Source organism: Salmo salar, chromosome ssa16 (genome assembly GCF_905237065.1).
Source record: "Salmo salar chromosome ssa16, Ssal_v3.1, whole genome shotgun sequence".
In the NCBI taxonomy this organism is placed as follows: domain Eukaryota; kingdom Metazoa; phylum Chordata; class Actinopteri; order Salmoniformes; family Salmonidae; genus Salmo; species Salmo salar.
The window spans coordinates 79,554,970-79,580,045 of record NC_059457.1 but is presented as its reverse complement, the minus strand read 5'-3'; the positions used below and the strand labels follow the sequence as shown (position 1 = coordinate 79,580,045).

Below are 25,076 nucleotides of genomic sequence, written 5' to 3'. Positions count from 1 at the left end.
GTGTGTTAAGAGTGTCTGTACAGTATGTGCGTGTTTGTGTCCGTTGCCGTTCCATGTTTACCCCACAGAGAGGCAGTATTGGACTTTAAGCAAGGTGAGAAAGTGTGCGCTTATTTTTGGTCAAAGAAATGGGTAGATGGACCAAGTATGTAAAGTATATGCTTTAGGTTACATTAAACTATATATCTTTTAGAAGTTTTTAGCTTATTTGATCATTTAAAAAATGTGTATATGCCTATCAAATTTGGAAAATGTCGGTCAGCCTAATTCAATTGTAGTCGAAATGTGACACTCCCAACGAATTTAGAGATGTAAAATAGTCTAAATCAGAGCCAGACTGAGGGCATTCTGACATCAGCAGTCCAAAAGGGGATGAGACCCTCGGAAGGAAGAGGCGGTTTGTGATGATGTCACGGAATGCCACTGTAGTGGATCAATTTCAATTTGAAGCTCGAGCTCCTCGCCTCGCGGTTGCGGTAGAGCACACTGGATTGAACCATCAGTGAACGGACAACAGGACTATTAGCGCTCTGGGAAAAGGGTCGGGAAAAGCAGAATTTGATATTTTATTTTCATTTGAAGACTACATTTCTCAGTAAGGTAAGACACATTTTAATGAATTCCAGTCCAGCATAATGACAGATGTGAATAACTTCTGGTCTCTTTCTGAAATTGGTTCTGATTGGGTTTGGGTTGGCTATCAAGGAGTATCAGAATAAAATTGTCTACACAAATAGGCCTAATGATAATAAAGTGATAGTATATTGTTGATTGTTAAGATTGGGTCAAGAGCTAATAAAGCTTGATCAACCATGCAGAGTTCCTTCTGAAGAACAGTTGTTTAAACATCTCGGTTTACGTCCACTCCCACCCTGTTGCTGTTGTTGTTTTTGTTGTTGTTACCTGCACTCTTATGTAAGAGGGAGTTTGAAGATGATGAAATGTTAAGGGATAATATGGTTTAGATAGATAGGGCTGGCCATGGTGTGATGCCACGGCAGGATTATATGCACTTCTAGAAAGAAAACTTCACGAAAGGCAGGGAGACAAGCGTACACGACAATATGAACAAAGGAAATAACACATATCAACGGCTATATCCTTCACACACAAGGGGATACTATTGAAGTTTCATCGTTTTTCTACCAACTTGTCATCTTGTAAGTTTAATGTTCTTTCTTTTGAGCATTACAATGCCACATATTGGCTGGTTGCGCAGCTCCACTGAGTTCTATGATGACATTGTTCCTTCTCAGGATAATAGAACCTTCACTAGCTGTTGTCATGGAGATTCAGACAGTTTGGAGTATGTCTGGATGCCACTTCTTGATGCCTGCTGAATGGCTCACACTGCCTGTTATGAAATAGTCTGGACTGCAGACTAACAGAAATAGTCTGGACTGCAGATGTCTGCTGGCAAACGTCTCATTACCATGGTTACGTGGTTACAAAAGCACCATGGTCAGTCTAAACAGATTGATAGAAGGCTTTGGTTCTGACTTCAGAAGCAGCACCATGTCAAATGTACACACATTGGTGATTGGTTTTGCTGCAAATCATTGATGTGAAAAGATTCCATTCCAAAGAGATGAGATGTGAGAGTACACACACACACACTGACAAAAGCTTTATCTTATTTCAATACACTATACAGATGCAGGCGGTGCTTGACTTCGGCAGGAGCTCACCGGAGCTGAGTACCGGCACCTCAACGTTTCTACTGCTTGAGCTCCTGTTCTTCATATAGAATATTAGCTCAAAGGTATAGTGGAGCTCCTGCACCTAAATATATACAGTACAGGCACCTATTTCAGTCCAAGTCAAGCACTGGTTGCAGGGCATGCTGTAACAAAACATGTGCAACAACACTTTCATCTTCAGGTGTCCTAGCTACACAGTGGAATGGGCTTGGTGCCCCTGAATGTGCCCCTTGACGAGAGAAAGCACTGTGTGTTGACTAGGGTTTTGGACAGTGGAAAGATTTGGGTACATTTCCAGGGGTGTGTTGGAGAAGGACATAAGTTAAACAAACTGTCAGAGGGTTGACAAGTTCTTCCTGATTTAGGAGGGCTGGGATGGGGCTACTGCAGGAAAGTGAGAAAGAGAGGGGGGAGAAAGAGAGAGAGGGATAGAGAGAGACAGGGAGAGGAGAAGGAGAGAGGGAGGATGGCAGGGGGGTAAATACCTCCATGTTTTCTTGGTTCTGCCAAGCTCTCTCACAAACGCTCTCTCCTCACCCCCTCATGAATTCCATTCATTTGGTACTGTGGAACCTTTGGGAGTGTTGGCCGACTCAACCCTTCATGTTATGACCCAGGAAAGCTTGGAGAGGAAACCCTGACATGTCTCTCAGGCCCCTCCCTGCTGTTCCTCCCTGCTGTTCCTCCCTGGTGCTTCAGGAAGGGCACAAGGTTATCATTGTTGGGCCTGCTGTTATTCTGCTTGGCTTCAGAGAAGAGAAGTGCTTTTGTCTTATTGCCAAGCTGATGGTTTAAACCTGACGCTGCATGTTTGGGGAACGAGCGTCGCTAGCTCTGTTTTTGTTTGAGAAAAAGATAGCTAATGCATTAATATCCAGCGGTGGGAGTTTGAGTAGCCGAGATCCCTGTGGATTTACAGTCAATCCCATAAATATTTGGACATTGACCAAGTTATTATAATTTTGGCTCCGTACGCCACCACAATGGATTTGAAAGGAAACACAGCATATTGGAGTTGAAAATAAATTAAATTGAAATTAAATAATGAATGTGAGCTGACAGTTTTTAGCTTTCATTTGAGGGTATTTACATCCAAATCGGGTGAACAGTGTAGGAGTACAGCACTTTTTATATGTGCTCCCCCCAATTTTAGGTGCTCAAAAGTAATTGGACAAACTAACATAATCATAAATTAAATTGTGAGTTTTAATACTTTTTGCATATCCTTTGCAGTCAATGACTGCCTGAAGTCTGTAACCCATAGACATCACCAGATGCTGGGTTTCTTCCCTGGTGATGCTCTGCCAGGCCTTTACTGCAGCTGTCTTCAGTTCCTGCTTGTTCTTGGGGCATTTTGCCTTCAGTTTTGCCTTCAGCAAGGGAAGTGCATGCTCAATTGGATTCAGGTCAGGTGATTGACTTGGCCATTGCAGAACATTCCACTTCTTTGCCTTAAAAAAGCATTGGGTTGCTTTCGCAGTATGCTTCGGGTCATTGTCCATCTGCACTGTGAAGCGCCGTGAAATGAGTTTTGAAGCATTTGGCTGAATCTGAATACAAGGGAAGCAATTCCATTGGCAGCCATATATGGCCATAACACTACCTCCACCATGCTTCACAGATGAGGTGGTATGCTTCGGATCATGAGCAGTTCCTTCCCTTCTGCATACTCTTCTCTTCCCATACGTCTGGTACAAGTTGATATTTGTCTCATCTGTCCATAAGATGTTGTTCCAGAACTGTACAGGTTTTCTTAGATGTTATTTGGCAAACACTAATCTGGTCTTCCTGTTTTTGAGGCTTGCCTGTGGTTTACATCTTGTGCTAAACCGTCTGTATTTACTCTGGTGAAGTTTTCTCTTGAATGTTGACTTTGACACAGATACGCCTACCTCCTGGAGGGTGTTCTTGATCTGGCCAACTGTTGTGAAGGGGTTTTTCTTCACCAGGGAAATAATTATTCTGTCATCCACCACAGTTGTTTTCCGTGGTCTTCCGGGCCTTTTGGTGTTCCTGAGCTCACCAGTGCGTTCTTTCTTTCAGAATGTACCAAATAGTTGATTTGGCCACACCTGATGTTTTTACTATCTCTCTGATGGGTTTGTTTTGATTTAATGATGGCTTGCTTCACTGGCAGTGTCAGCTCTTTGGACTTCATATTAAGGGTTAACAGCAACAGATTCCAAATGCAAATGCCACACTTGAAATCAACTCTAGATCTTTTATCTGATTACTTATAAATGAACTAATGAGGGAATAACACAAGGCTGGCCATAGAACAGCTGAGCAGACAATTTTCCAATTACTTTTGGTCCCTTAAAAAGGGGGGGACCACATATAAAAAGTGCTATAATTCCTACACTGTTCACCCGATTTTGATGTAAATACCCTCAAATTAAAGCTGAAAGTCTGCACTTTCAGCTTATATTAATTAATTAATTTCAACTGTCCGAAATAGTTATGGACCTGAATGTATGTGATAGACAGATGTATATTACCCACTACTCGCTATGTACGGTATCTTAGTTTTACGGGTAGTATATTTGTCAGTTGGTGCCGTTCCCTTCACAGGTGCCATTGGGCTGCACCTCCATGTGTGTTTTATTATTGAGGAAAGGACCAAAGGGGCCGGTTCTGGGTTCAGTTCTGTGTGATTGATGGCTTCATCACATCACATCACATCAACACGTGTCTCTTTAATGCTTTCAAACCAAAACAAGTGTGTTTTGAAATAGACTCAGACGATTTGTTTACTGACATGGATGTGATAGGGTAGTTGGCTATGTCAGTGGTGACATAACCAGGGGCGCAACTTTGGTTTTAGAAGTGGGGGGGCATGAATAATTTTTTTCCGCATGGGCCAAAAGCAGACCGTTGCCTCATTTTGTATCACATTCCAATGATAAAACTGGGGGAACAAAAATGCAATTTCAGAATGTGTGGGGGGCATGTCCCCCTTGTCCCCAGTGAAAGTTGCGCCCCAGGACATAACATTCATATAAGTGACAATGTCATTGATAATAATGTAATTAATTTATCATATGAGTGACATAGCATTCAATCATATGAATGGTTAATCTAGATCCATCTATGAAGGTTTTCTTGAAGAAACCTTGTTTAGTGTATTATTATGACTGTGATCTCTCTCCCTCTTCTCCCTGTTTCTGCAGTACTTTCTCCCTCTTCTCCCTGTTTCTGCAGTACTTTCTCCCTCTTCTCCCTGTTTCTGCAGTACTTTCTCCCTCTTCTCCCTGTTTCTGCAGTACTTTCTCCCTCTTCTCCCTGTTTCTGCAGTACTTTCTCCCTCTTCTCCCTGTTTCTGCAGTACTTTCTCCCTCTTCTCCCTGTTTCTGCAGTACTTTCTCTCTCTTCTCCCTGTTTCTGCAGTACTTTCTCCCTCTTCTCCCTGTTTCTGCAGTACTTTCTCCCTCTTCTCCCTGTTTCTGCAGTACTTTCTCCCTCTTCTCCCTGTTTCTGCAGTACTTTCTCTCTCTTCTCCCTGTTTCTGCAGTACTTTCTCCCTCTTCTCCCTGTTTCTGCAGTACTTTCTCTCTCTTCTCCCTGTTTCTGCAGTACTTTCTCTCTCTTCTCCCTGTTTCTGCAGTACTTTCTCCCTCTTCTCCCTGTTTCTGCAGTACTTTCTCCCTCTTCTCCCTGTTTCTGCAGTACTTTCTCCCTCTTCTCCCTGTTTCTGCAGTACTTTCTCTCTCTTCTCCCTGTTTCTGCAGTACTTTCTCCCTCTTCTCCCTGTTTCTGCAGTACTTTCTCCCTCTTCTCCCTGTTTCTGCAGTACTTTCTCTCTCTTCTCCCTGTTTCTGCAGTACTTTCTCTCTCTTCTCCCTGTTTCTGCAGTACTTTCTCCCTCTTCTCCCTGTTTCTGCAGTACTTTCTCTCTCTTCTCCCTGTTTCCGCAGTACTTTCTCTCTCTTCTCCCTGTTTCCGCAGTACTTTCTCTCTCTTCTCCCTGTTTCTGCAGTACTTTCTCCCTCTTCTCCCTGTTTCTGCAGTACTTTCTCTCTCTTCTCCCTGTTTCTGCAGTACTTTCTCCCTCTTCTCCCTGTTTCTGCAGTACTTTCTCCCTCTTCTCCCTGTTTCTGCAGTACTTTCTCCCTCTTCTCCCTGTTTCTGCAGTACTTTCTCTCTCTTCTCCCTGTTTCTGCAGTACTTTCTCCCTCTTCTCCCTGTTTCTGCAGTACTTTCTCCCTCTTCTCCCTGTTTCTGCAGTAATTTCTCTCTCTTCTCCCTGTTTCTGCAGTACTTTCTCCCTCTTCTCCCTGTTTCTGCAGTACTTTCTCCCTCTTCTCCCTGTTTCTGCAGTACTTTCTCTCTCTTCTCCCTGTTTCTGCAGTACTTTCTCCCTCTTCTCCCTGTTTCTGCAGTACTTTCTCCCTCTTCTCCCTGTTTCTGCAGTACTTTCTCCCTCTTCTCCCTGTTTCTGCAGTACTTTCTCCCTCTTCTCCCTGTTTCTGCAGTACTTTCTCTCTCTTCTCCCTGTTTCTGCAGTACTTTCTCCCTCTTCTCCCTGTTTCTGCAGTACTTTCTCTCTCTTCTCCCTGTTTCTGCAGTACTTTCTCTCTCTTCTCCCTGTTTCTGCAGTACTTTCTCTCTCTTCTCCCTGTTTCTGCAGTACTTTCTCCCTCTTCTCCCTGTTTCTGCAGTACTTTCTCCCTCTTCTCCCTGTTTCTGCAGTACTTTCTCCCTCTTCTCCCTGTTTCTGCAGTACTTTCTCCCTCTTCTCCCTGTTTCTGCAGTACTTTCTCTCTCTTCTCCCTGTTTCTGCAGTACTTTCTCCCTCTTCTCCCTGTTTCTGCAGTACTTTCTCTCTCTTCTCCCTGTTTCTGCAGTACTTTCTCCCTCTTCTCCCTGTTTCTGCAGTACTTTCTCCCTCTTCTCCCTGTTTCTGCAGTACTTTCTCCCTCTTCTCCCTGTTTCTGCAGTACTTTCTCCCTCTTCTCCCTGTTTCCGCAGTACTTTCTCCCTCTTCTCCCTGTTTCTGCAGTACTTTCTCTCTCTTCTCCCTGTTTCTGCAGTACTTTCTCCCTCTTCTCCCTGTTTCTGCAGTACTTTCTCCCTCTTCTCCCTGTTTCTGCAGTACTTTCTCCCTCTTCTCCCTGTTTCTGCAGTACTTTCTCCCTCTTCTCCCTGTTTCTGCAGTACTTTCTCTCTCTTCTCCCTGTTTCTGCAGTACTTTCTCTCTCTTCTCCCTGTTTCTGCAGTACTTTCTCTCTCTTCTCCCTGTTTCTGCAGTACTTTCTCCCTCTTCTCCCTGTTTCTGCAGTACTTTCTCCCTCTTCTCCCTGTTTCTGCAGTACTTTCTCCCTCTTCTCCCTGTTTCTGCAGTACTTTCTCCCTCTTCTCCCTGTTTCTGCAGTACTTTCTCCCTCTTCTCCCTGTTTCTGCAGTACTTTCTCTCTCTTCTCCCTGTTTCTGCAGTACTTTCTCTCTCTTCTCCCTGTTTCTGCAGTACTTTCTCTCTCTTCTCCCTGTTTCTGCAGTACTTTCTCCCTCTTCTCCCTGTTTCTGCAGTACTTTCTCTCTCTTCTCCCTGTTTCTGCAGTACTTTCTCTCTCTTCTCCCTGTTTCTGCAGTACTTTCTCTCTCTTCTCCCTGTTTCTGCAGTACTTTCTCTCTCTTCTCCCTGTTTCTGCAGTACTTTCTCTCTCTTCTCCCTGTTTCTGCAGTACTTTCTCCCTCTTCTCCCTGTTTCCGCAGTACTTTCTCCCTCTTCTCCCTGTTTCTGCAGTACTTTCTCCCTCTTCTCCCTGTTTCTGCAGTACTTTCTCCCTCTTCTCCCTGTTTCTGCAGTACTTTCTCCCTCTTCTCCCTGTTTCTGCAGTACTTTCTCCCTCTTCTCCCTGTTTCCGCAGTACTTTCTCTCTCTTCTCCCTGTTTCTGCAGTACTTTCTCCCTCTTCTCCCTGTTTCTGCAGTACTTTCTCCCTCTTCTCCCTGTTTCTGCAGTACTTTCTCCCTCTTCTCCCTGTTTCTGCAGTACTTTCTCCCTCTTCTCCCTGTTTCCGCAGTACTTTCTCCCTCTTCTCCCTGTTTCTGCAGTACTTTCTCTCTCTTCTCCCTGTTTCTGCAGTACTTTCTCCCTCTTCTCCCTGTTTCTGCAGTACTTTCTCCCTCTTCTCCCTGTTTCTGCAGTACTTTCTCCCTCTTCTCCCTGTTTCTGCAGTACTTTCTCCCTCTTTTCCCTGTTTCTGCAGTACTTTCTCTCTCTTCTCCCTGTTTCCGCAGTACTTTCTCTCTCTTCTCCCTGTTTCCGCAGTACTTTCTCTCTCTTCTCCCTGTTTCTGCAGTACTTTCTCTCTCTTCTCCCTGTTTCTGCAGTACTTTCTCTCTCTTCTCCCTGTTTCTGCAGTACTTTCTCCCTCTTCTCCCTGTTTCTGCAGTACTTTCTCCCTCTTCTCCCTGTTTCTGCAGTACTTTCTCCCTCTTCTCCCTGTTTCTGCAGTACTTTCTCCCTCTTCTCCCTGTTTCTGCAGTACTTTCTCCCTCTTCTCCCTGTTTCTGCAGTACTTTCTCCCTCTTCTCCCTGTTTCTGCAGTACTTTCTCTCTCTTCTCCCTGTTTCTGCAGTACTTTCTCTCTCTTCTCCCTGTTTCTGCAGTACTTTCTCTCTCTTCTCCCTGTTTCTGCAGTACTTTCTCCCTCTTCTCCCTGTTTCTGCAGTACTTTCTCTCTCTTCTCCCTGTTTCTGCAGTACTTTCTCTCTCTTCTCCCTGTTTCTGCAGTACTTTCTCTCTCTTCTCCCTGTTTCTGCAGTACTTTCTCTCTCTTCTCCCTGTTTCTGCAGTACTTTCTCTCTCTTCTCCCTGTTTCTGCAGTACTTTCTCCCTCTTCTCCCTGTTTCTGCAGTACTTTCTCTCTCTTCTCCCTGTTTCTGCAGTACTTTCTCTCTCTTCTCCCTGTTTCCGCAGTACTTTCTCCCTCTTCTCCCTGTTTCCGCAGTACTTTCTCCCTCTTCTCCCTGTTTCTGCAGTACTTTCTCCCTCTTCTCCCTGTTTCTGCAGTACTTTCTCTCTCTTCTCCCTGTTTCTGCAGTACTTTCTCTCTCTGCTCCCTGTTTCTGCAGTACTTTCTCTCTCTTCTCCCTGTTTCTGCAGTACTTTCTCCCTCTTCTCCCTGTTTCTGCAGTACTTTCTCCCTCTTCTCCCTGTTTCTGCAGTACTTTCTCTCTCTTCTCCCTGTTTCTGCAGTACTTTCTCTCTCTTCTCCCTGTTTCTGCAGTACTTTCTCCCTCTTCTCCCTGTTTCTGCAGTACTTTCTCTCTCTTCTCCCTGTTTCTGCAGTACTTTCTCCCTCTTCTCCCTGTTTCTGCAGTACTTTCTCTCTCTTCTCCCTGTTTCTGCAGTACTTTCTCTCTCTTCTCCCTGTTTCTGCAGTACTTTCTCCCTCTTCTCCCTGTTTCTGCAGTACTTTCTCCCTCTTCTCCCTGTTTCTGCAGTATTTTCTCCCTCTTCTCCCTGTTTCCGCAGTACTTTCTCCCTCTTCTCCCTGTTTCTGCAGTACTTTCTCCCTCTCTCTGAGACCGATAGGGTGATTATTGCAAGCAGTCTTGGCTCTGAGCCATAAATAGCAGTTCGCTTGGCTGGAGGTCAAATTTTCCTCTCAGTAAAACCCCATCTACCGTTCACAGACCTGCTGACCTGTCTCTATCTCTCCTCCAGGACCCGTTGACAGCAGAGCCAGGATGGATGCTAACGGCATATTCTCACTTCTGTTGCTGTGTTCTGTCACTGAGGTAATATACTCACCCAAGTTGTGAAGTCATTTACCCTTTATCCTCGATATGCCTTTTATAAACTCACTGTGGCATGCAGAGTGAATATGGTTCCTCTTGAAAGTCGTTAAAACATGATCAGAACTCATATTTAACGCTCAAATCCACACTCTCATTTTTTTGGTTTGATACGCTAAAATACTCTATGATCATCTCCTTAGCTGTCTGTGAGTGTATCGTTTCCTCTGAGTGTTAGCCATTTTTTTCTCAGCTGTGTGTGTTGGCAATCCCTGAGGGGAATGACTCCCAGCAGCAGCAGCATACCCAGAACGTCTACCACGACATCGGTGTCACCAGGAACACCATAGTCACTGCTCAGTTTGAGTGCTATCAGAAGATCATGAAAAACGACAAACACAACAAAATAGGTAAGGGTCCCTTACGGGTGGTGTGGTGCAGGTTGTAATGGGGTAGCTCATTTGTTCAATTTCAATCTCATGATTTGCATGGTAGAGCATTTCAATTTACTCTTAGCATATTCAATTTGAATTTGAAACAATATTCAGTCTTAACTGAAATGGTCCTAACGCCAGTGAATATCACCTTCTAAGGGATACTTCCGGATTTTGGCTAAATCTATTTCCCCAGAGTCAGATGAACTTGTGGATACCTTTATAATGTGTGCAGTATGAAGGAAGTTAGAGGTAGTTTTGCGAGCCAATGCTAACTAGCGTTAGCGTGATGACTATGGGTATCTGCTAGCATGCTCATTGCCAAAATCCCGAAGTATCCCTTTAAACTGCATGTGTTGTCGTGTCCCTTCACTCAGGGCCAGTTTGTAACAGGACGTGGGATGGCTGGCTGTGCTGGGAGGACACAGAGGCAGGCTTCACTACAAACCAACACTGTCCAGACTACTTCCAAGACTTTGACACAGCAGGTCTGTATTTTGCACCCTGGCTGGTCTCTCCAACCCAATGACATTGAACAGAGATTATTGTATGACTGTTTGAGGTAATGTACGAGTCAGCCTGGCTATTCTTTGTTAGGCTTTTAGAGAAATGTCCTTTGCTGTTTTCAACGTTTATTTTAGTATGGATAAAGGGATGAAATTTATTCTCATGAATGGATATCGTTCTTTTTGAATTAATGCTGTGTTGATTGCTGAGATGAGCAAGTGTCACAACTATCCACTCTTCTGTTGACTCACGTTGGTTGATGCACTACACCACTCACCTTCTGTTTCTAATCACCAGAAATGGCGTCCAAAGTGTGCAGTGAAACGGGTAATTGGTTTCTACACCCGGAGAGCAACAGGACATGGACAAACTACACCAAATGTACGGCATACACCAGCGCAGGAAGAGTGGTAAGAAAATTGACCTTTTGATAAGCTTTTTAATGTAGTTATATTGTTGTGGATATTATATTGTAATGCATGTTAGGTTGACATGTTGTATTCTTTCTCAGACAGCGATGAATCTCTACTACCTGGTTCTGATTGGACATGGACTGTCGCTAACATCATTGTTCTTCTCATTGGGAATATTTTTCCATTTCAAGTAAGTCACTCTGTTAGCCAATAAGTATGCTCCTGTTTTATATTTTATTTAATTAACCTTTATTTCATCCTGAGGAAGGCACAGTGATACCGAAACGTTGGTAAATACCCTTTCAATTGCTGGGAGATTAAGCATGCAGTGTGCGACTTTCTTTATTTTGATAGTTTATAGTTTATTGGCCGTTTACTAACTAACAGAATCTTCACTTAGAGCATTCCCCACTACTGTTTTAAATTATATAGAAATATATCTAAATTAAATTAATATATATATGGTGTTATTCATACTTTAGATTGAATCATTTAATTATTATATATGGAAAGAAGAAGGATCAACATACTGGCCTACTCATAAGGAGCCATTAACAACAACAGCGTGATAAATTATGTTGGGAGAATGTATTTATAAGGACTTGTAGAGAGTTTAACTCAATAAAGATACTACATTGATCCCCTTCCATTGTTGTCCATTCAACATAAGGATATTTTCTTTCTTTCTTTCCCTACCAGGAGTCTAAGCTGCCAGAGGATAACGCTCCACAAAAACCTATTTTTTTCGTTTGTGTTGAACTCAGTCATCACCATCATCTGGTTGACAGCGGTGGCTAGCAACCAGGGACTAGTGCAGAGCAACCCTGTGAGTATGATGGCTAACAACCAGGGACTAGTGCAGAGCAACCCTGTGAGTATGATGGCTAACAACCAGGGACTAGTGCAGAGCAACCCTGTGAGTATGATGGCTAACAACCAGGGACTAGTGCAGAGCAACCCTGTGAGTATGATGGCTAACAACCAGGGACTAGTGCAGAGCAACCCTGTGAGTATGATGGCTAACAACCAGGGACTAGTGCAGAGCAACCCTGTGAGTATGATGGCTAACAACCAGGGACTAGTGCAGAGCAACCCTGTGAGTATGATGGCTAACAACCAGGGACTAGTGCAGAGCAACCCTGTGAGTATGATGACTAACAACCAGGGACTAGTGCAGAGCAACCCTGTGAGTATGATGACTAACAACCAGGGACTAGTACAACCCTGTCAGTATGATGACTAACAACCAGGGACTAGTACAACCCTGTCAGTATGATGACTAACAACCAGGGACTAGTGCAGAGCAACCCTGTGAGTATGATGGCTAACAACCAGGGACTAGTGCAGAGCAACCCTGTGAGTATGATGACTAACAACCAGGGACTAGTGCAGAGCAAACCTGTCAGTATGATGACTAATAACCAGGGACTAGTACAGTACAACCCTGTCAGTATGATGACTAACAACCAGGGACTAGTACAGTACAACCCTGTCAGTATGATGACTAACAACCAGGGACTAGAACAGTACAACCCTGTGAGTATGATGACTAACAACCAGGGACTAGTACAACCCTGTCAGTATGATGACTAACAACCAGGGACTAGTACAACCCTGTCAGTATGATGACTAACAACCAGGGACTAATACAAACCTGTCAGTATGATGACTAACAACCAGGGACTAGTACAGTACAACCCTGTCAGTATGATGACTAACAACCAGGGACTAGAACAGTACAACCCTGTCAGTATGATGACTAACAACCAGGGACTAGAACAGTACAACCCTGTCAGTATGATGACTAACAACCAGGGACTAGTACAACCCTGTCAGTATGATGACTAACAACCAGGGACTAGTACAACCCTGTCAGTATGATGACTAACAACCAGGGACTAGTACAGTACAACCCTGTCAGTATGATGACTAACAACCAGGGACTAATACAACCCTGTCAGTATGATGACTAACAACCAGGGACTAATACAACCCTGTCAGTATGATGACTAACAACCAGGGACTAGTACAACCCTGTCAGTATGATGACTAACAACCAGGGACTAGTACAACCCTGTCAGTATGATGACTAACAACCAGGGACTAGTACAGTACAACCCTGTCAGTATGATGACTAACAACCAGGGACTAGTACAACCCTGTCAGTATGATGACTAACAACCAGGGACTAATACAACCCTGTCAGTATGATGACTAACAACCAGGGACTAATACAACCCTGTCAGTATGATGACTAACAACCAGGGACTAATACAACCCTGTCAGTATGATGACTAACAACCAGGGACTAGTACAACCCTGTCAGTATGATGACTAACAACCAGGGACTAGTACAGTACAACCCTGTCAGTATGATGACTAACAACCAGGGACTAATACAACCCTGTCAGTATGATGACTAACAACCAGGGACTAGTACAGTACAACCCTGTCAGTATGATGACTAACAACCAGGGACTAGTACAGTACAACCCTGTCAGTATGATGACTAACAACCAGGGACTAGTACAACCCTGTCAGTATGATGACTAACAACCAGGGACTAGTACAGTACAACCCTGTCAGTATGATTACAAACAACCAGGGACTAGTACAGTACAACCCTGTCAGTATGATTACTAACAACCAGGGACTAGTACAACCCTGTGAGTATGATGACTAACAACCAGGGACTAGTACAACCCTGTCAGTATGATGACTAACAACCAGGGAATAGTACAGTACAACCCTGTCAGTATGATGACTAACAACCAGGGACTAGTACAGTACAACCCTGTCAGTATGATGACTAACAACCAGGGACTAGTACAACCCTGTCAGTATGATGACTAACAACCAGGGACTAGTACAACCCTGTCAGTATGATGACTAACAACCAGGGACTAGTACAGTACAACCCTGTCAGTATGATGACTAACAACCAGGGACTAGTACAACCCTGTCAGTATGATGACTAACAACCAGGGACTAATACAACCCTGTCAGTATGATGACTAACAACCAGGGACTAGTAACGTACAACCCTGTCAGTATGATGACTAACAACCAGGGACTAGTACAACCCTGTCAGTATGATGACTAACAACCAGGGACTAGTACAACCCTGTCAGTATGATGACTAACAACCAGGGACTAGTACAGTACAACCCTGTCAGTATGATGACTAACAACCAGGGACTAGTACAACCCTGTCAGTATGATGACTAACAACCAGGGACTAGTACAGTACAACCCTGTAAGTATGATGACTAACAACCAGGGACTAATACAACCCTGTCAGTATGATGACTAACAACCAGGGACTAGAACAACCCTGTCAGTATGATGACTAACAACCAGGGACTAATACAACCCTGTCAGTATGATGACTAACAACCAGGGACTAGTACAACCCTGTGAGTATGATGACTAACAACCAGGGACTAGTACAACCCTGTCAGTATGATGACTAACAACCAGGGACTAGTACAGTACAACCCTGTCAGTATGATGACTAACAACCAGGGACTAATACAACCCTGTCAGTATGATGACTAACAACCAGGGACTAGTGCAGAGCAACCCTGTCAGTATGATGACTAACAACCAGGGACTAGTACAACCCTGTCAGTATGATGACTAACAACCAGGGACTAGTACAACCCTCTCAGTATGATGACTAACAACCAGGGACTAATACAACCCTGTCAGTATGATGACTAACAACCAGGGACTAGTACAACCCTGTCAGTATGATGACTAACAACCAGGGACTAGAACAGTACAACCCTGTGAGTATGATGACTAACAACCAGGGACTAGTACAACCCTGTCAGTATGATGACTAACAACCAGGGACTAGAACAACCCTGTCAGTATGATGACTAACAACCAGGGACTAATACAACCCTGTCAGTATGATGACTAACAACCAGGGACTAGTACAACCCTGTCAGTATGATGACTAACAACCAGGGACTAGTACAGTACAACCCTGTCAGTATGATGACTAACAACCAGGGACTAATACAACCCTGTCAGTATGATGACTAACAACCAGGGACTAATACAACCCTGTCAGTATGATGACTAACAACCAGGGACTAATACAACCCTGTCAGTATGATGACTAACAACCAGGGACTAATACAACCCTGTGAGTATGATGACTAACATCCAGGGACTAGTACAACCCTGTCAGTATGATGACTAACAACCAGGGACTAGTACAGTACAACCCTGTCAGTATGATGACTAACAACCAGGGACTAGTACAACCCTGTCAGTATGATGACTAACAACCAGGGACTAGTACAACCCTGTCAGTATGATGACTAACAACCAGGGACTAATACAACCCTGTCAGTATGATGACTAACAACCAGGGACTAATACAACCCTGTCAGTATGATGACTAACAACCAGGGACTAGTACAACCCTGTCAGTATGATGACTAACAACCAGGGACTAGAACAACCCTGTCAGTATGATGACTAACAACCAGGGACTAATACAACCCTGTCAGTATGATGACTAACAACCAGGGACTAGTACAGTACAACCCTGTCAGTATGATGACTAACAACCAGGGACTAGTACAACCCTGTCAGTATGATGACTAACAACCAGGGACTAGAACAGTACAACCCTGTCAGTATGATGACTAACAACCAGGGACTAGAACAGTACAACCCTGTCAGTATGATGACTAACAACCAGGGACTAGTACAACCCTGTCAGTATGATGACTAACAACCAGGGACTAGTACAACCCTGTCAGTATGATGACTAACAACCAGGGACTAGAACAGTACAACCCTGTCAGTATGATGACTAACAACCAGGGACTAGAACAGTACAACCCTGTCAGTATGATGACTAACAACCAGGGACTAGAACAGTACAACCCTGTCAGTATGATGACTAACAACCAGGGACTAGTACAACCCTGTCAGTATGATGACTAACAACCAGGGACTAGTACAACCCTGTCAGTATGATGACTAACAACCAGGGACTAGTACAGTACAACCCTGTCAGTATGATGACTAACAACCAGGGACTAGTACAACCCTGTGAGTATGATGACTAACAACCAGGGACTAATACAACCCTGTCAGTATGATGACTAACAACCAGGGACTAGTACAACCCTCTCAGTATGATGACTAACAACCAGGGACTAGTACAACCCTGTCAGTATGATGACTAACAACCAGGGACTAGTACAACCCTGTCAGTATGATGACTAACAACCAGGGACTAATACAACCCTGTCAGTATGATGACTAACAACCAGGGACTAATACAACCCTGTCAGTATGATGACTAACAACCAGGGACTAATACAACCCTGTCAGTATGATGACTAACAACCAGGGACTAATACAACCCTGTCAGTATGATGACTAACAACCAGGGACTAGTACAGTACAACCCTGTCAGTATGATGACTAACAACCAGGGACTAGTACAGTACAACCCTGTCAGTATGATGACTAACAACCAGGGACTAGTACAGTACAACCCTGTCAGTATGATGACTAACAACCAGGGACTAGTACAACCCTGTCAGTATGATGACTAACAACCAGGGACTAGTACAGTACAACCCTGTCAGTATGATGACTAACAACCAGGGACTAATACAACCCTGTCAGTATGATGACTAACAACCAGGGACTAATACAACCCTGTCAGTATGATGACTAACAACCAGGGACTAGTACAACCCTGTCAGTATGATGACTAACAACCAGGGACTAGTACAGTACAACCCTGTCAGTATGATGACTAACAACCAGGGACTAGAACAGTACAACCCTGTGAGTATGATGACTAACAACCAGGGACTAGTACAACCCTGTCAGTATGATGACTAACAACCAGGGACTAGTACAACCCTGTGAGTATGATGACTAACAACCAGGGACTAATACAAACCTGTCAGTATGATGACTAACAACCAGGGACTAGTACAGTACAACCCTGTCAGTATGATGACTAACAACCAGGGACTAGTACAACCCTGTCAGTATGATGACTAACAACCAGGGACTAATACAACCCTGTCAGTATGATGACTAACAACCAGGGACTAGTACAACCCTGTCAGTATGATGACTAACAACCAGGGACTAGTACAACCCTGTCAGTATGATGACTAACAACCAGGGACTAGTACAACCCTGTCAGTATGATGACTAACAACCAGGGACTAGTACAGTACAACCCTGTCAGTATGATGACTAACAACCAGGGACTAGTACAACCCTGTCAGTATGATGACTAACAACCAGGGACTAGTACAACCCTGTCAGTATGATGACTAACAACCAGGGACTAGTACAACCCTGTCAGTATGATGACTAACATCCAGGGACTAGTACAGTACAACCCTGTCAGTATGATGACTAACAACCAGGGACTAGTACAGTACAACCCTGTCAGTATGCAAAGCAGCACTAATTATACTGTACATGTAACGTACCAGTCAAAAGTTTGGACACACCTACTCATTCAAGGGTTTTTCTTATTCAAAACTATCAAAACTATGAAATAACACATATGGAACCATGTTGTAATCAAAGAAGTGTTAAACAAATCAAAATATATTTTATATTTTCAATTCTTCAAAATAGTCACCCTTTGCCTTGATGACAGCTTTGCACACTCTTGGCTTTTTTCTCAACCAGCTTCACCTGGAATGCTTTTCCAACAGTCTGGAAGGAGTTCCCGCATATGTTGAGCACTTGTTGGCTGCTTTTCCTTCACTATGCAGTCCCAACTCATCCCAAACCATCTGAATTGGGTTGAGGTCGGGTGATTGTGGAGGCCAGGTCATCTGATGCAGCTCTCCATCACTTTCCTTCTTGGTCAAATAGCCCTTACACAGCCTGGAGGTGTGTTGGGTCATTGTCCTGTTGAAAGACAAAATATAGTCCCACTACGGTCAAACCAGATGGGATGGCGTATCGCTGCAGAATGCTGTGTTAGCCATGCTGGTGTCACAGTGTCACCACAGTGTCACCAGCAAAGCACCCCCACACCATCACACCTCCTCCTCCATGCTTTACGGTGGGAACCACACATGCGGAGATCATCCGTTCACCGACTCTGCGTCTCACAAAGACACGGCAGTTGGAACCACAAATCTCACACTTGGACTCATCAAACCAAAGGACAGATTTCCACCGGTCTAATGTCCATTGCTCGTGTTTCTTGGCCCCAGAAAGTCTCTTGTTATTGGTGTCCTTTAGTAGTGGTTTCTTTGCAGCAATTTGACCATGCCTCATTTATGCAGTCTCCTCTGAACAGTTGATGTTGAGATGTGTCTGTTACTTGAACTCTGTGAAGCATTTATTTGGGATGCAATTTCTGAGGCTGGTAACTCTAATGAACTTATCATCTGCAGCAGAGGTAACTCTGGGTCTTCCGTTCTTGTGGCGGTCCTCATGAGAGCCAGTTTCATCACACCGCTTGAGAGTTTTCGAGACTGCACTTGAAGAAACTTTCAAAGTTCTTGACATTTTCTGGATTAACTGACCTTCATGTCTTAAAGTATTGATGGACTGTCATTTCTCTTTGCTTATTTGAACTGTTCTTGCCATAATATGGACTTGGTCTTTTACCAAATAGGGATATCTTCTTTATACCAACCCTACCTTGTCACAACACAACTGTTTGGCTCGAATGCATTTAGAAGGAAAGAAATTCCACAAATGTACTTTTAACAAGTTAATTGGAATGCATTCCAGGTGACTACCTAATGAAGCTGGTTAAGAGAATGCCAAGAGTGTGCAAAGCTGTCATCAAGGCAAAGGGTGGTGTCACGTCCTGACCATAGAAAGATGTTATTTTCTATGGTAGAGTAGGTCAGGGTGTGACAGGGTTTTTATTTCTAGTTTAGTTTTTCTATGTTGTCAGGTTCTAGTTTTGTATTTCTATGTTGGGATTTGTTTGGGATGATCTCCAATTAGAGGCAGCTGGTCCTCGTTGTCTTTAATTGGAGATCATATTTAAGTAGGGGTTTTTGCCACTTGGGTTTGTGGGAGATTGTTTTTGAGTAGTGTATGTTTCACCTCTGCGTCACGGGTTTGTTGTTTTGTTCTTTAGTTCCTATTTATGTATTGCATAGTTTCACAGTGTAAATAAAATGTGGAACGACACACACGCTGCACTTTGGTCCGCTCCTCCTTACGACAACCGTGACAGGTGGCTACTTTGAAGAATCTCAAATATAAAATATATTTTGATTATTTGTTTACCACTTTTTTGGTTACTACATGATTCCATATGTGTTATTTCATATTTTGATGTCTTCACCATTATGTAGAAAATAGTAAAAATAAAGAAAAACCCTTGAATGAGTAGGTGTGTCCATCTTTTGACTGGTATTGTATATTAAAGGTATATATTAAAGGTATATACACTACCGTTCAAAAGTTTGGGGTCACTTAGAAATGTCCTTGTTTTTGAAAGAAAAGCACCTTTTTTTCAGGCCATTAACATAACATCAAATTGATCGGAAATACAGTGTAGACATTGTTAATGTTGTAAATGACTATTGTAGCTGGAAACGGCAGATTTTTTATGGAATATCTATATAGGCGTAGAGAGGCCCATTATCACCATCCATCACTCCTGTGTTCCAATGGCACGTTGTGTTAGCTAATCCAAGTTTATAATTTTAAAAGGCTAACTGATCATTAGAAAACCCTTTTGCAATTATGTTAGCACAGCTGAAAACTGGCCTTCTTTAGAGTAGTTGAGTATCTGGAGCATCAGCATTTGTGGGTTCGATTGCAGGCTCAAAATTGCCAGAAACGAAGCACTTTCTTCTGACACTCGTCAGTTTATTCTTGTTCTGAGAAATGAAGGCTATTCCATGTGAGAAATTGCAAAGACACTGAAGATCTGGTACAACAGTATGTACTACGCCCTTCACAGAACAGCGCAAACTGTCTCTAACCAGAATAGAAAGATGAGTGGGAGGACCCGGTGCACAACTGAGCAAGAGGACAAGTACATTAGAGCGTCTAGTTTGAGAAACAGACGCCTCACAAGTTCTCAACTGGCAGCTTCATTAAATAGTATCCGCAAAACACCAGTCTCAACGTCAACAGTGAAGAGTTCCTCTGTCCAGTGCCTGTGTTCTTTTGCCCATCTTAATATCTTATTTTTATTGGCCAGTCTGAGATATGGCTTTTTCTTTGCAACTCTGCCTAGAAGGCCAGCATCCCGGAGTCATCTCTTCACTGTTGGTGTTTTGCAGGTACTATTTAATGAAGCTGCCAGTTGAGGACTTGTGAGGCGTCTGTTTCTCAAACTAGACACTCTAATGTACTTGTAAGTAACCCCAAACTTTTTAACGGTAGTGTATATTAAAGGTGTAAATATATTAAAGGTTTATATATCAAAGGTCCCAACCTGTTTCACAAGAACATAATTAACTTAGCATGTAAATAATGACCAAAGCATTTCCAAGCTCAGTAGACAAAAATGTCTACTCAACCATAGACTGTTAGTTGACACTGACAGGGGATATTCCAAGCTGATACCAGTTCTGCTACCCCACCACCACCAGGTGAGCTGTAAGGTGATCATGTTTATTCACCTGTACCTGTTTGGCTGTAACTACTTCTGGATGCTGTGTGAGGGCATCTACCTGCACACACTCATCGTCGTGGCCGTGTTCTCTGAGAAACAACACCTCATGTGGTACTACCTGCTTGGATGGGGTACGTCAAGTTACGCCGAAACCATTAACTAATGAAACAATTAACTAACTATTGCACGATTATACAATGTTTGCCTTTTTATGGGACGTTTCTAGAGGTTCGTTTCATGTTGAATTACAGTTGTTTGTCCATTATGTCATCCATTAAAATCAATTATTGAATCATCTCCCAGGATTTCCACTCATACCTGCATTGATACATGCAATAGCACGAAGCTACTACTACAATGATAAGTAAGTATTTTGATAACTTTTTCTCTGGTCTTTTATAAGTATGCCATTCTCAGACATACAGTAATTCATGGATAAGCCATGTTGTCCACATGAGTCAAATATCTCTTGGCATCTCCATCTCTCCTCCACAGTTGTTGGATCAGCTCAAACACATCTCTGCTCTACATCATCCATGGTCCCATCTGTGCTGCCCTGCTGGTGAGCCCTTCTTTAAGCCACAATTCCAATAAGTACAATAATTAACAGTTACGAACATCCCTGTTCTTTTCCTTGTGTGATCACTGTAAACAAAACAGTCATCAACCTCAGGTCTCCTTTATACTCTGGGTGGGATTTTAAGTACATTTACTTTGGACATAATGTACTGGTCTCTGGCTGGACTCATTGGACACATTGTCTTATTTCCAAAATATCTTTCTCTCTCTCTCTCTCTCTCTGTCTCTTCTCCCCCTCCCTCCTTCCCTCTCCCTCCCTCCTACACCCCTTCTCTATCCCTCTCTCCCTCCCCCTCTCACTCCCCCTCTCTCTCCAGGTTAATCTGTTCTTCCTGTTGAACATTGTGCGTGTCCTCATCACCAAACTGAAGGTAATCCACCAACAAGCAGAAGATAATTTCCTCTATTTGCTGTAAAAAATGGACTAATAAAGTTGTATTGTATTTTAGGTGACACATCAGGCTGAATCTAGCCTCTACATGAAGGCTGTGAGAGCCACCCTGATCCTGGTCCCTCTCCTGGGCATCCAGTTTGTCTTGTTTCCCTACAAACCCCAGGGACGCTTCGCCTTGGAGATCTACGACTATATTATGAACATCCTCATGCACTACCAGGTAGGACAACCCTAGAACATTCTCAAATTTCAACTCTAGAAGTTAAGTTAGAGTAGTGTCCCAAGCTGGTTAGCGTTATCTTCTTTGTGTTGAAATATCCTCTTTCTATCCTCAGGGTCTCCTGGTTGCCACCATCTTCTGCTTCTTCAATGGGGAGGTAAGACTTCAGCGGGATATTACGTCAATTCTGAACTAACTCTCCATCAGAAAGCTGAGTTGATGTGGCCATAATTACTTTAATAAGGTATAACGCTGAAGCAATGTAAACTTTTGTCCGATGGGACTTTCTTTCTTCCAGGTCCAAGGTGTTTTGCGACGGCACTGGAACCAGCAGAGGATCCAGTTTGGCAGTAACTTTGCCCACGCAGACGTCTTCCGCTCAAGCTCATACGTGGCGTCATCCCTGACGGAGGTGCACCGCTGCTACAGCATCGACGGGCACACCGAACACATGAACGGCAAGAACAACTACCACGACATCGAGACGGTGACACCCACCATACTCCGGTCGGACAACCTGTTTGCCTGAGGCCTGAGGCTGAAGGTCGGAAGTCACGGGCCTTGGGTCTGTACAGTTACACAGTGGCAGTTCAACTTTCAGTTGAAATGGCTGCAGACAATTTGGAACTCTTTTTCCACCATATTCTAGAACATTTTCTCAAACCTTTTGGCAGTAGCCTTCACAGCCATTGGATGATGGTGAAAAAGTACATGAATGTTTATAGGGAGCACTACTCAACCTCTTGATCTGGTAAATACAGTTACCTTCAACTGATTCACTTTAACTTTACGAGGACTGAATAGGCACTTAACTGGAGACACCTGTGTAAAGGAATGGACACTACCTACACTACCTTAAGGGTTTTAGCGTAAATAATGGACACTACCTACACTACCTTAAGGGTTTTAGCGTAAATAATGGACACTACCTACACTACCTTAAGGGTTTTAGCGTAAATAATGGACACTATCTACACTACCTTAAGGGTATTAGTGTAAGGAATAAATCTTGCCGTTTCATCCTGTGGACTGAAGAGCCTGCGACTCTACAACAACCTTTAACCCAAGAACCTGAGACTCTACAACAACCTCTAACCCAAGAGCCTGAGACTCTACAACAACCTCTAACCCAAGAGCCTGAGACGCTACAACAACCTCTAACCCAAGAACCTGAGACTCTACAACAACCTCTAACCCAAAAACCTGAGACTCTACAACAACCTCTAACCCAAGATCCTGAGACTCTACAACAACCTCTGACCCAAGAGCCTGAGACTCTACAACAACCTCTAACCCAAGAGCCTGAGACTCTACAACAACCTCTAACCCAAGAGCCTGAGAATGTACAACAACCTCTAACCCAAGAACCTGAGACTCTACAACAACCTCTAACCCAAGAGCCTGAGACTCTACAACAACCTCTAACCCAAGAGCCTGAGAATGTACAACAACCTCTAACCCAAGATCCTGAGACTCTACAACAACCTCTGACCCAAGAGCCTGAGACTCTACAACAACCTCTAACCCAAGAGCCTGAGACTCTACAACAACCTCTAACCCAAGAGCCTGAGAATGTACAACAACCTCTAACCCAAGAACCTGAGACTCTACAACAACCTCTAACCCAAAACCTGAGACTCTACAACAACCTCTAACCCAAGAGCCTGAGACTCTACAACAACCTCTAACCCAAGAACCTGAGACTCTACAACAACCTCTAACCCAAGAATCTGAGACTCTACAACAACCTCTAACCCAAGAGGAGTACAGTGCAATTAACTTGTTGGGCCTACTGGTGATATAATTACTTCCATTCTGTAAAGGACAAATGAAACCTAATGTACATGGACCTTAAGCACTGGATTATGTATTAAGATGGGCAGGCTCTTTATGGCTCTCTTTATGACAAGTAACTAAAGGTCACAGTGGATGTTTTGATACAGTGTACAGTTACAATTGTTTTCTTTTACAGCAATTAGCATTGAATGTGTTACCATGTGTTGTTGTCTGTGGTTTGAATTTGCATGGTCATCGATGGCTACTTATTTATAACTAGGATGGACCACCCATTAGAATGTTAATTTCCTGTCAATGTATTTCCCTGTCTAGTGGTCTTCTCCCTTCTGTCTAGACTAGGGTTTAGTCCCTCTGTGGGATTTATGTCTGGCACATAAAATGACCTTGGTTTTGCCTCAGTTTTATCTGTCATAGTTGAAAGTATGTAAGTCTTGTTTAAGTATGTATGGTTTTTTTTCTCGAAGAGTTGCTTCATATCCAAATGCTGGAGAGAATTCTGCTCACACGTGGATACTTAATGTAGAGGGAGAGAGAGCGCGTGAGAGAGAGCAAGAGAGAGACAGAGGGGGAGGGAGAGAGAGGGAGGAGAGGGAGGCAGAGAGTGGGAGAGAGAGAGAGAGACGGGGAGAGAGAATGAGACAGAGAGAGAAAGAGACGGGGAGAGAGAGAGAAGGACAAAGTGTTTGTGTTTCCTGTATATTTCAATATGTATGTCTATGGATATGCCAATATAGAAATACAACATGTTCAAGGAGGAGTCTGTAGGGTATTTATGTTTATGTTACCTATCAACCATGAGTTACCTATCTACCATGAGTTACCTATCTACCATGAGTTACCTATCTACCATGAGTTACCTATCAACCATGAGTTACCTATCAACCATGAGTTACCTATCTACCATGAGTTACCTATCTACCATGAGTTACCTATCAACCATGAGTTACCTATCTACCATGACTTACCTATCAACCATGACTTACCTATCAACCATGAGTTACCTATCTACCATGAGTTACCTATCAACCATGAGTTACCTATCTACCATGAGTTACCTATCAACCATGAGTTACCTATCAACCATGAGTTACCTATCAACCATGAGTTACCTATCAACCATGAGTTACCTATCAACCATGAGTTACCTATCTACCATGAGTTACCTATCTACCATGAGTTACCTATCTACCATGAGTTACCTATCTACCATGAGTTACCTATCTACCATGAGTTACCTATCTACCATGAGTTAGCTATCTACCGTGGTATGTCATGTGGATTTTGTCAGCACTGTTTTTATGAACTTTGTAGTAGTATTGTATACCTTGATATTGTAGAACTGCAGTTCTGTTTTCATTATACATGATAACTGATGGCTGGGCCTGACATGAATTATGGATGGTGTCTGAACTCAGAGTAATGTTCATTTGGTCTTTGGTAGTCAGGGATAGGATATAGAATTCAGAACAAACTGTTTTGTGTTCCACCCAATTCTGACTTTTACTTAGGAACGCTTCAGGCATGTTTCTCTGTTCTTCTATGAATCAAATGTTTTTCCTTGCGCTGAGTGTTGACATTGTACAGGTGCCAAACTGTTTATTATTTTGATTGTGGGGAATGCTGTACTGAATGTTTGTGAAGTGTAATGCAATTATAGGTCATTAACAGACGTTGCTTTGA

The 25,076-nt window shown here is 43.3% G+C and overlaps 1 protein-coding gene across 2 annotated transcripts; it reads left to right on the top strand.

Moving 5' to 3' along the window:
* The first annotated feature begins 408 nt into the window (after nt 1-408).
* LOC106575713 (calcitonin gene-related peptide type 1 receptor) lies at nt 409-25,076 on the top strand. 2 transcript variants are annotated; one of them, XM_045698069.1, is made up of 15 exons: nt 444-600; nt 1,655-1,762; nt 9,372-9,445; nt 9,696-9,852; nt 10,254-10,364; nt 10,681-10,793; nt 10,895-10,986; nt 11,496-11,622; nt 20,384-20,537; nt 20,710-20,770; nt 20,902-20,968; nt 21,303-21,356; nt 21,435-21,599; nt 21,715-21,756; nt 21,898-25,076. In XM_045698069.1, exons 3-15 carry the CDS (start codon nt 9,395-9,397, stop codon nt 22,126-22,128), a joined length of 1,425 nt encoding a protein of 474 aa, XP_045554025.1. In that variant the 5' UTR covers nt 444-600; nt 1,655-1,762; nt 9,372-9,394; the 3' UTR covers nt 22,129-25,076. The 2 variants fall into 2 exon arrangements, with proteins under 2 accessions (XP_045554024.1, XP_045554025.1); XM_045698068.1 differs by lacking the exon at nt 1,655-1,762 and having other exon boundaries at nt 409-600.

Excerpts from the sequence above, each read along its gene's own strand:
- LOC106575713 (XM_045698068.1), top strand. The coding sequence starts at position 9,395 with ATGGATGCTAACGGCATATTCTCACTTCTGTTGCTGTGTTCTGTCACT. Across the intron at positions 10,987-11,495 it reads GGAATATTTTTCCATTTCAA|GAGTCTAAGCTGCCAGAGGA; the intron begins GTAAGTCACTCT and ends TTTCCCTACCAG. Across the intron at positions 21,757-21,897 it reads TCTGCTTCTTCAATGGGGAG|GTCCAAGGTGTTTTGCGACG; the intron begins GTAAGACTTCAG and ends TCTTTCTTCCAG.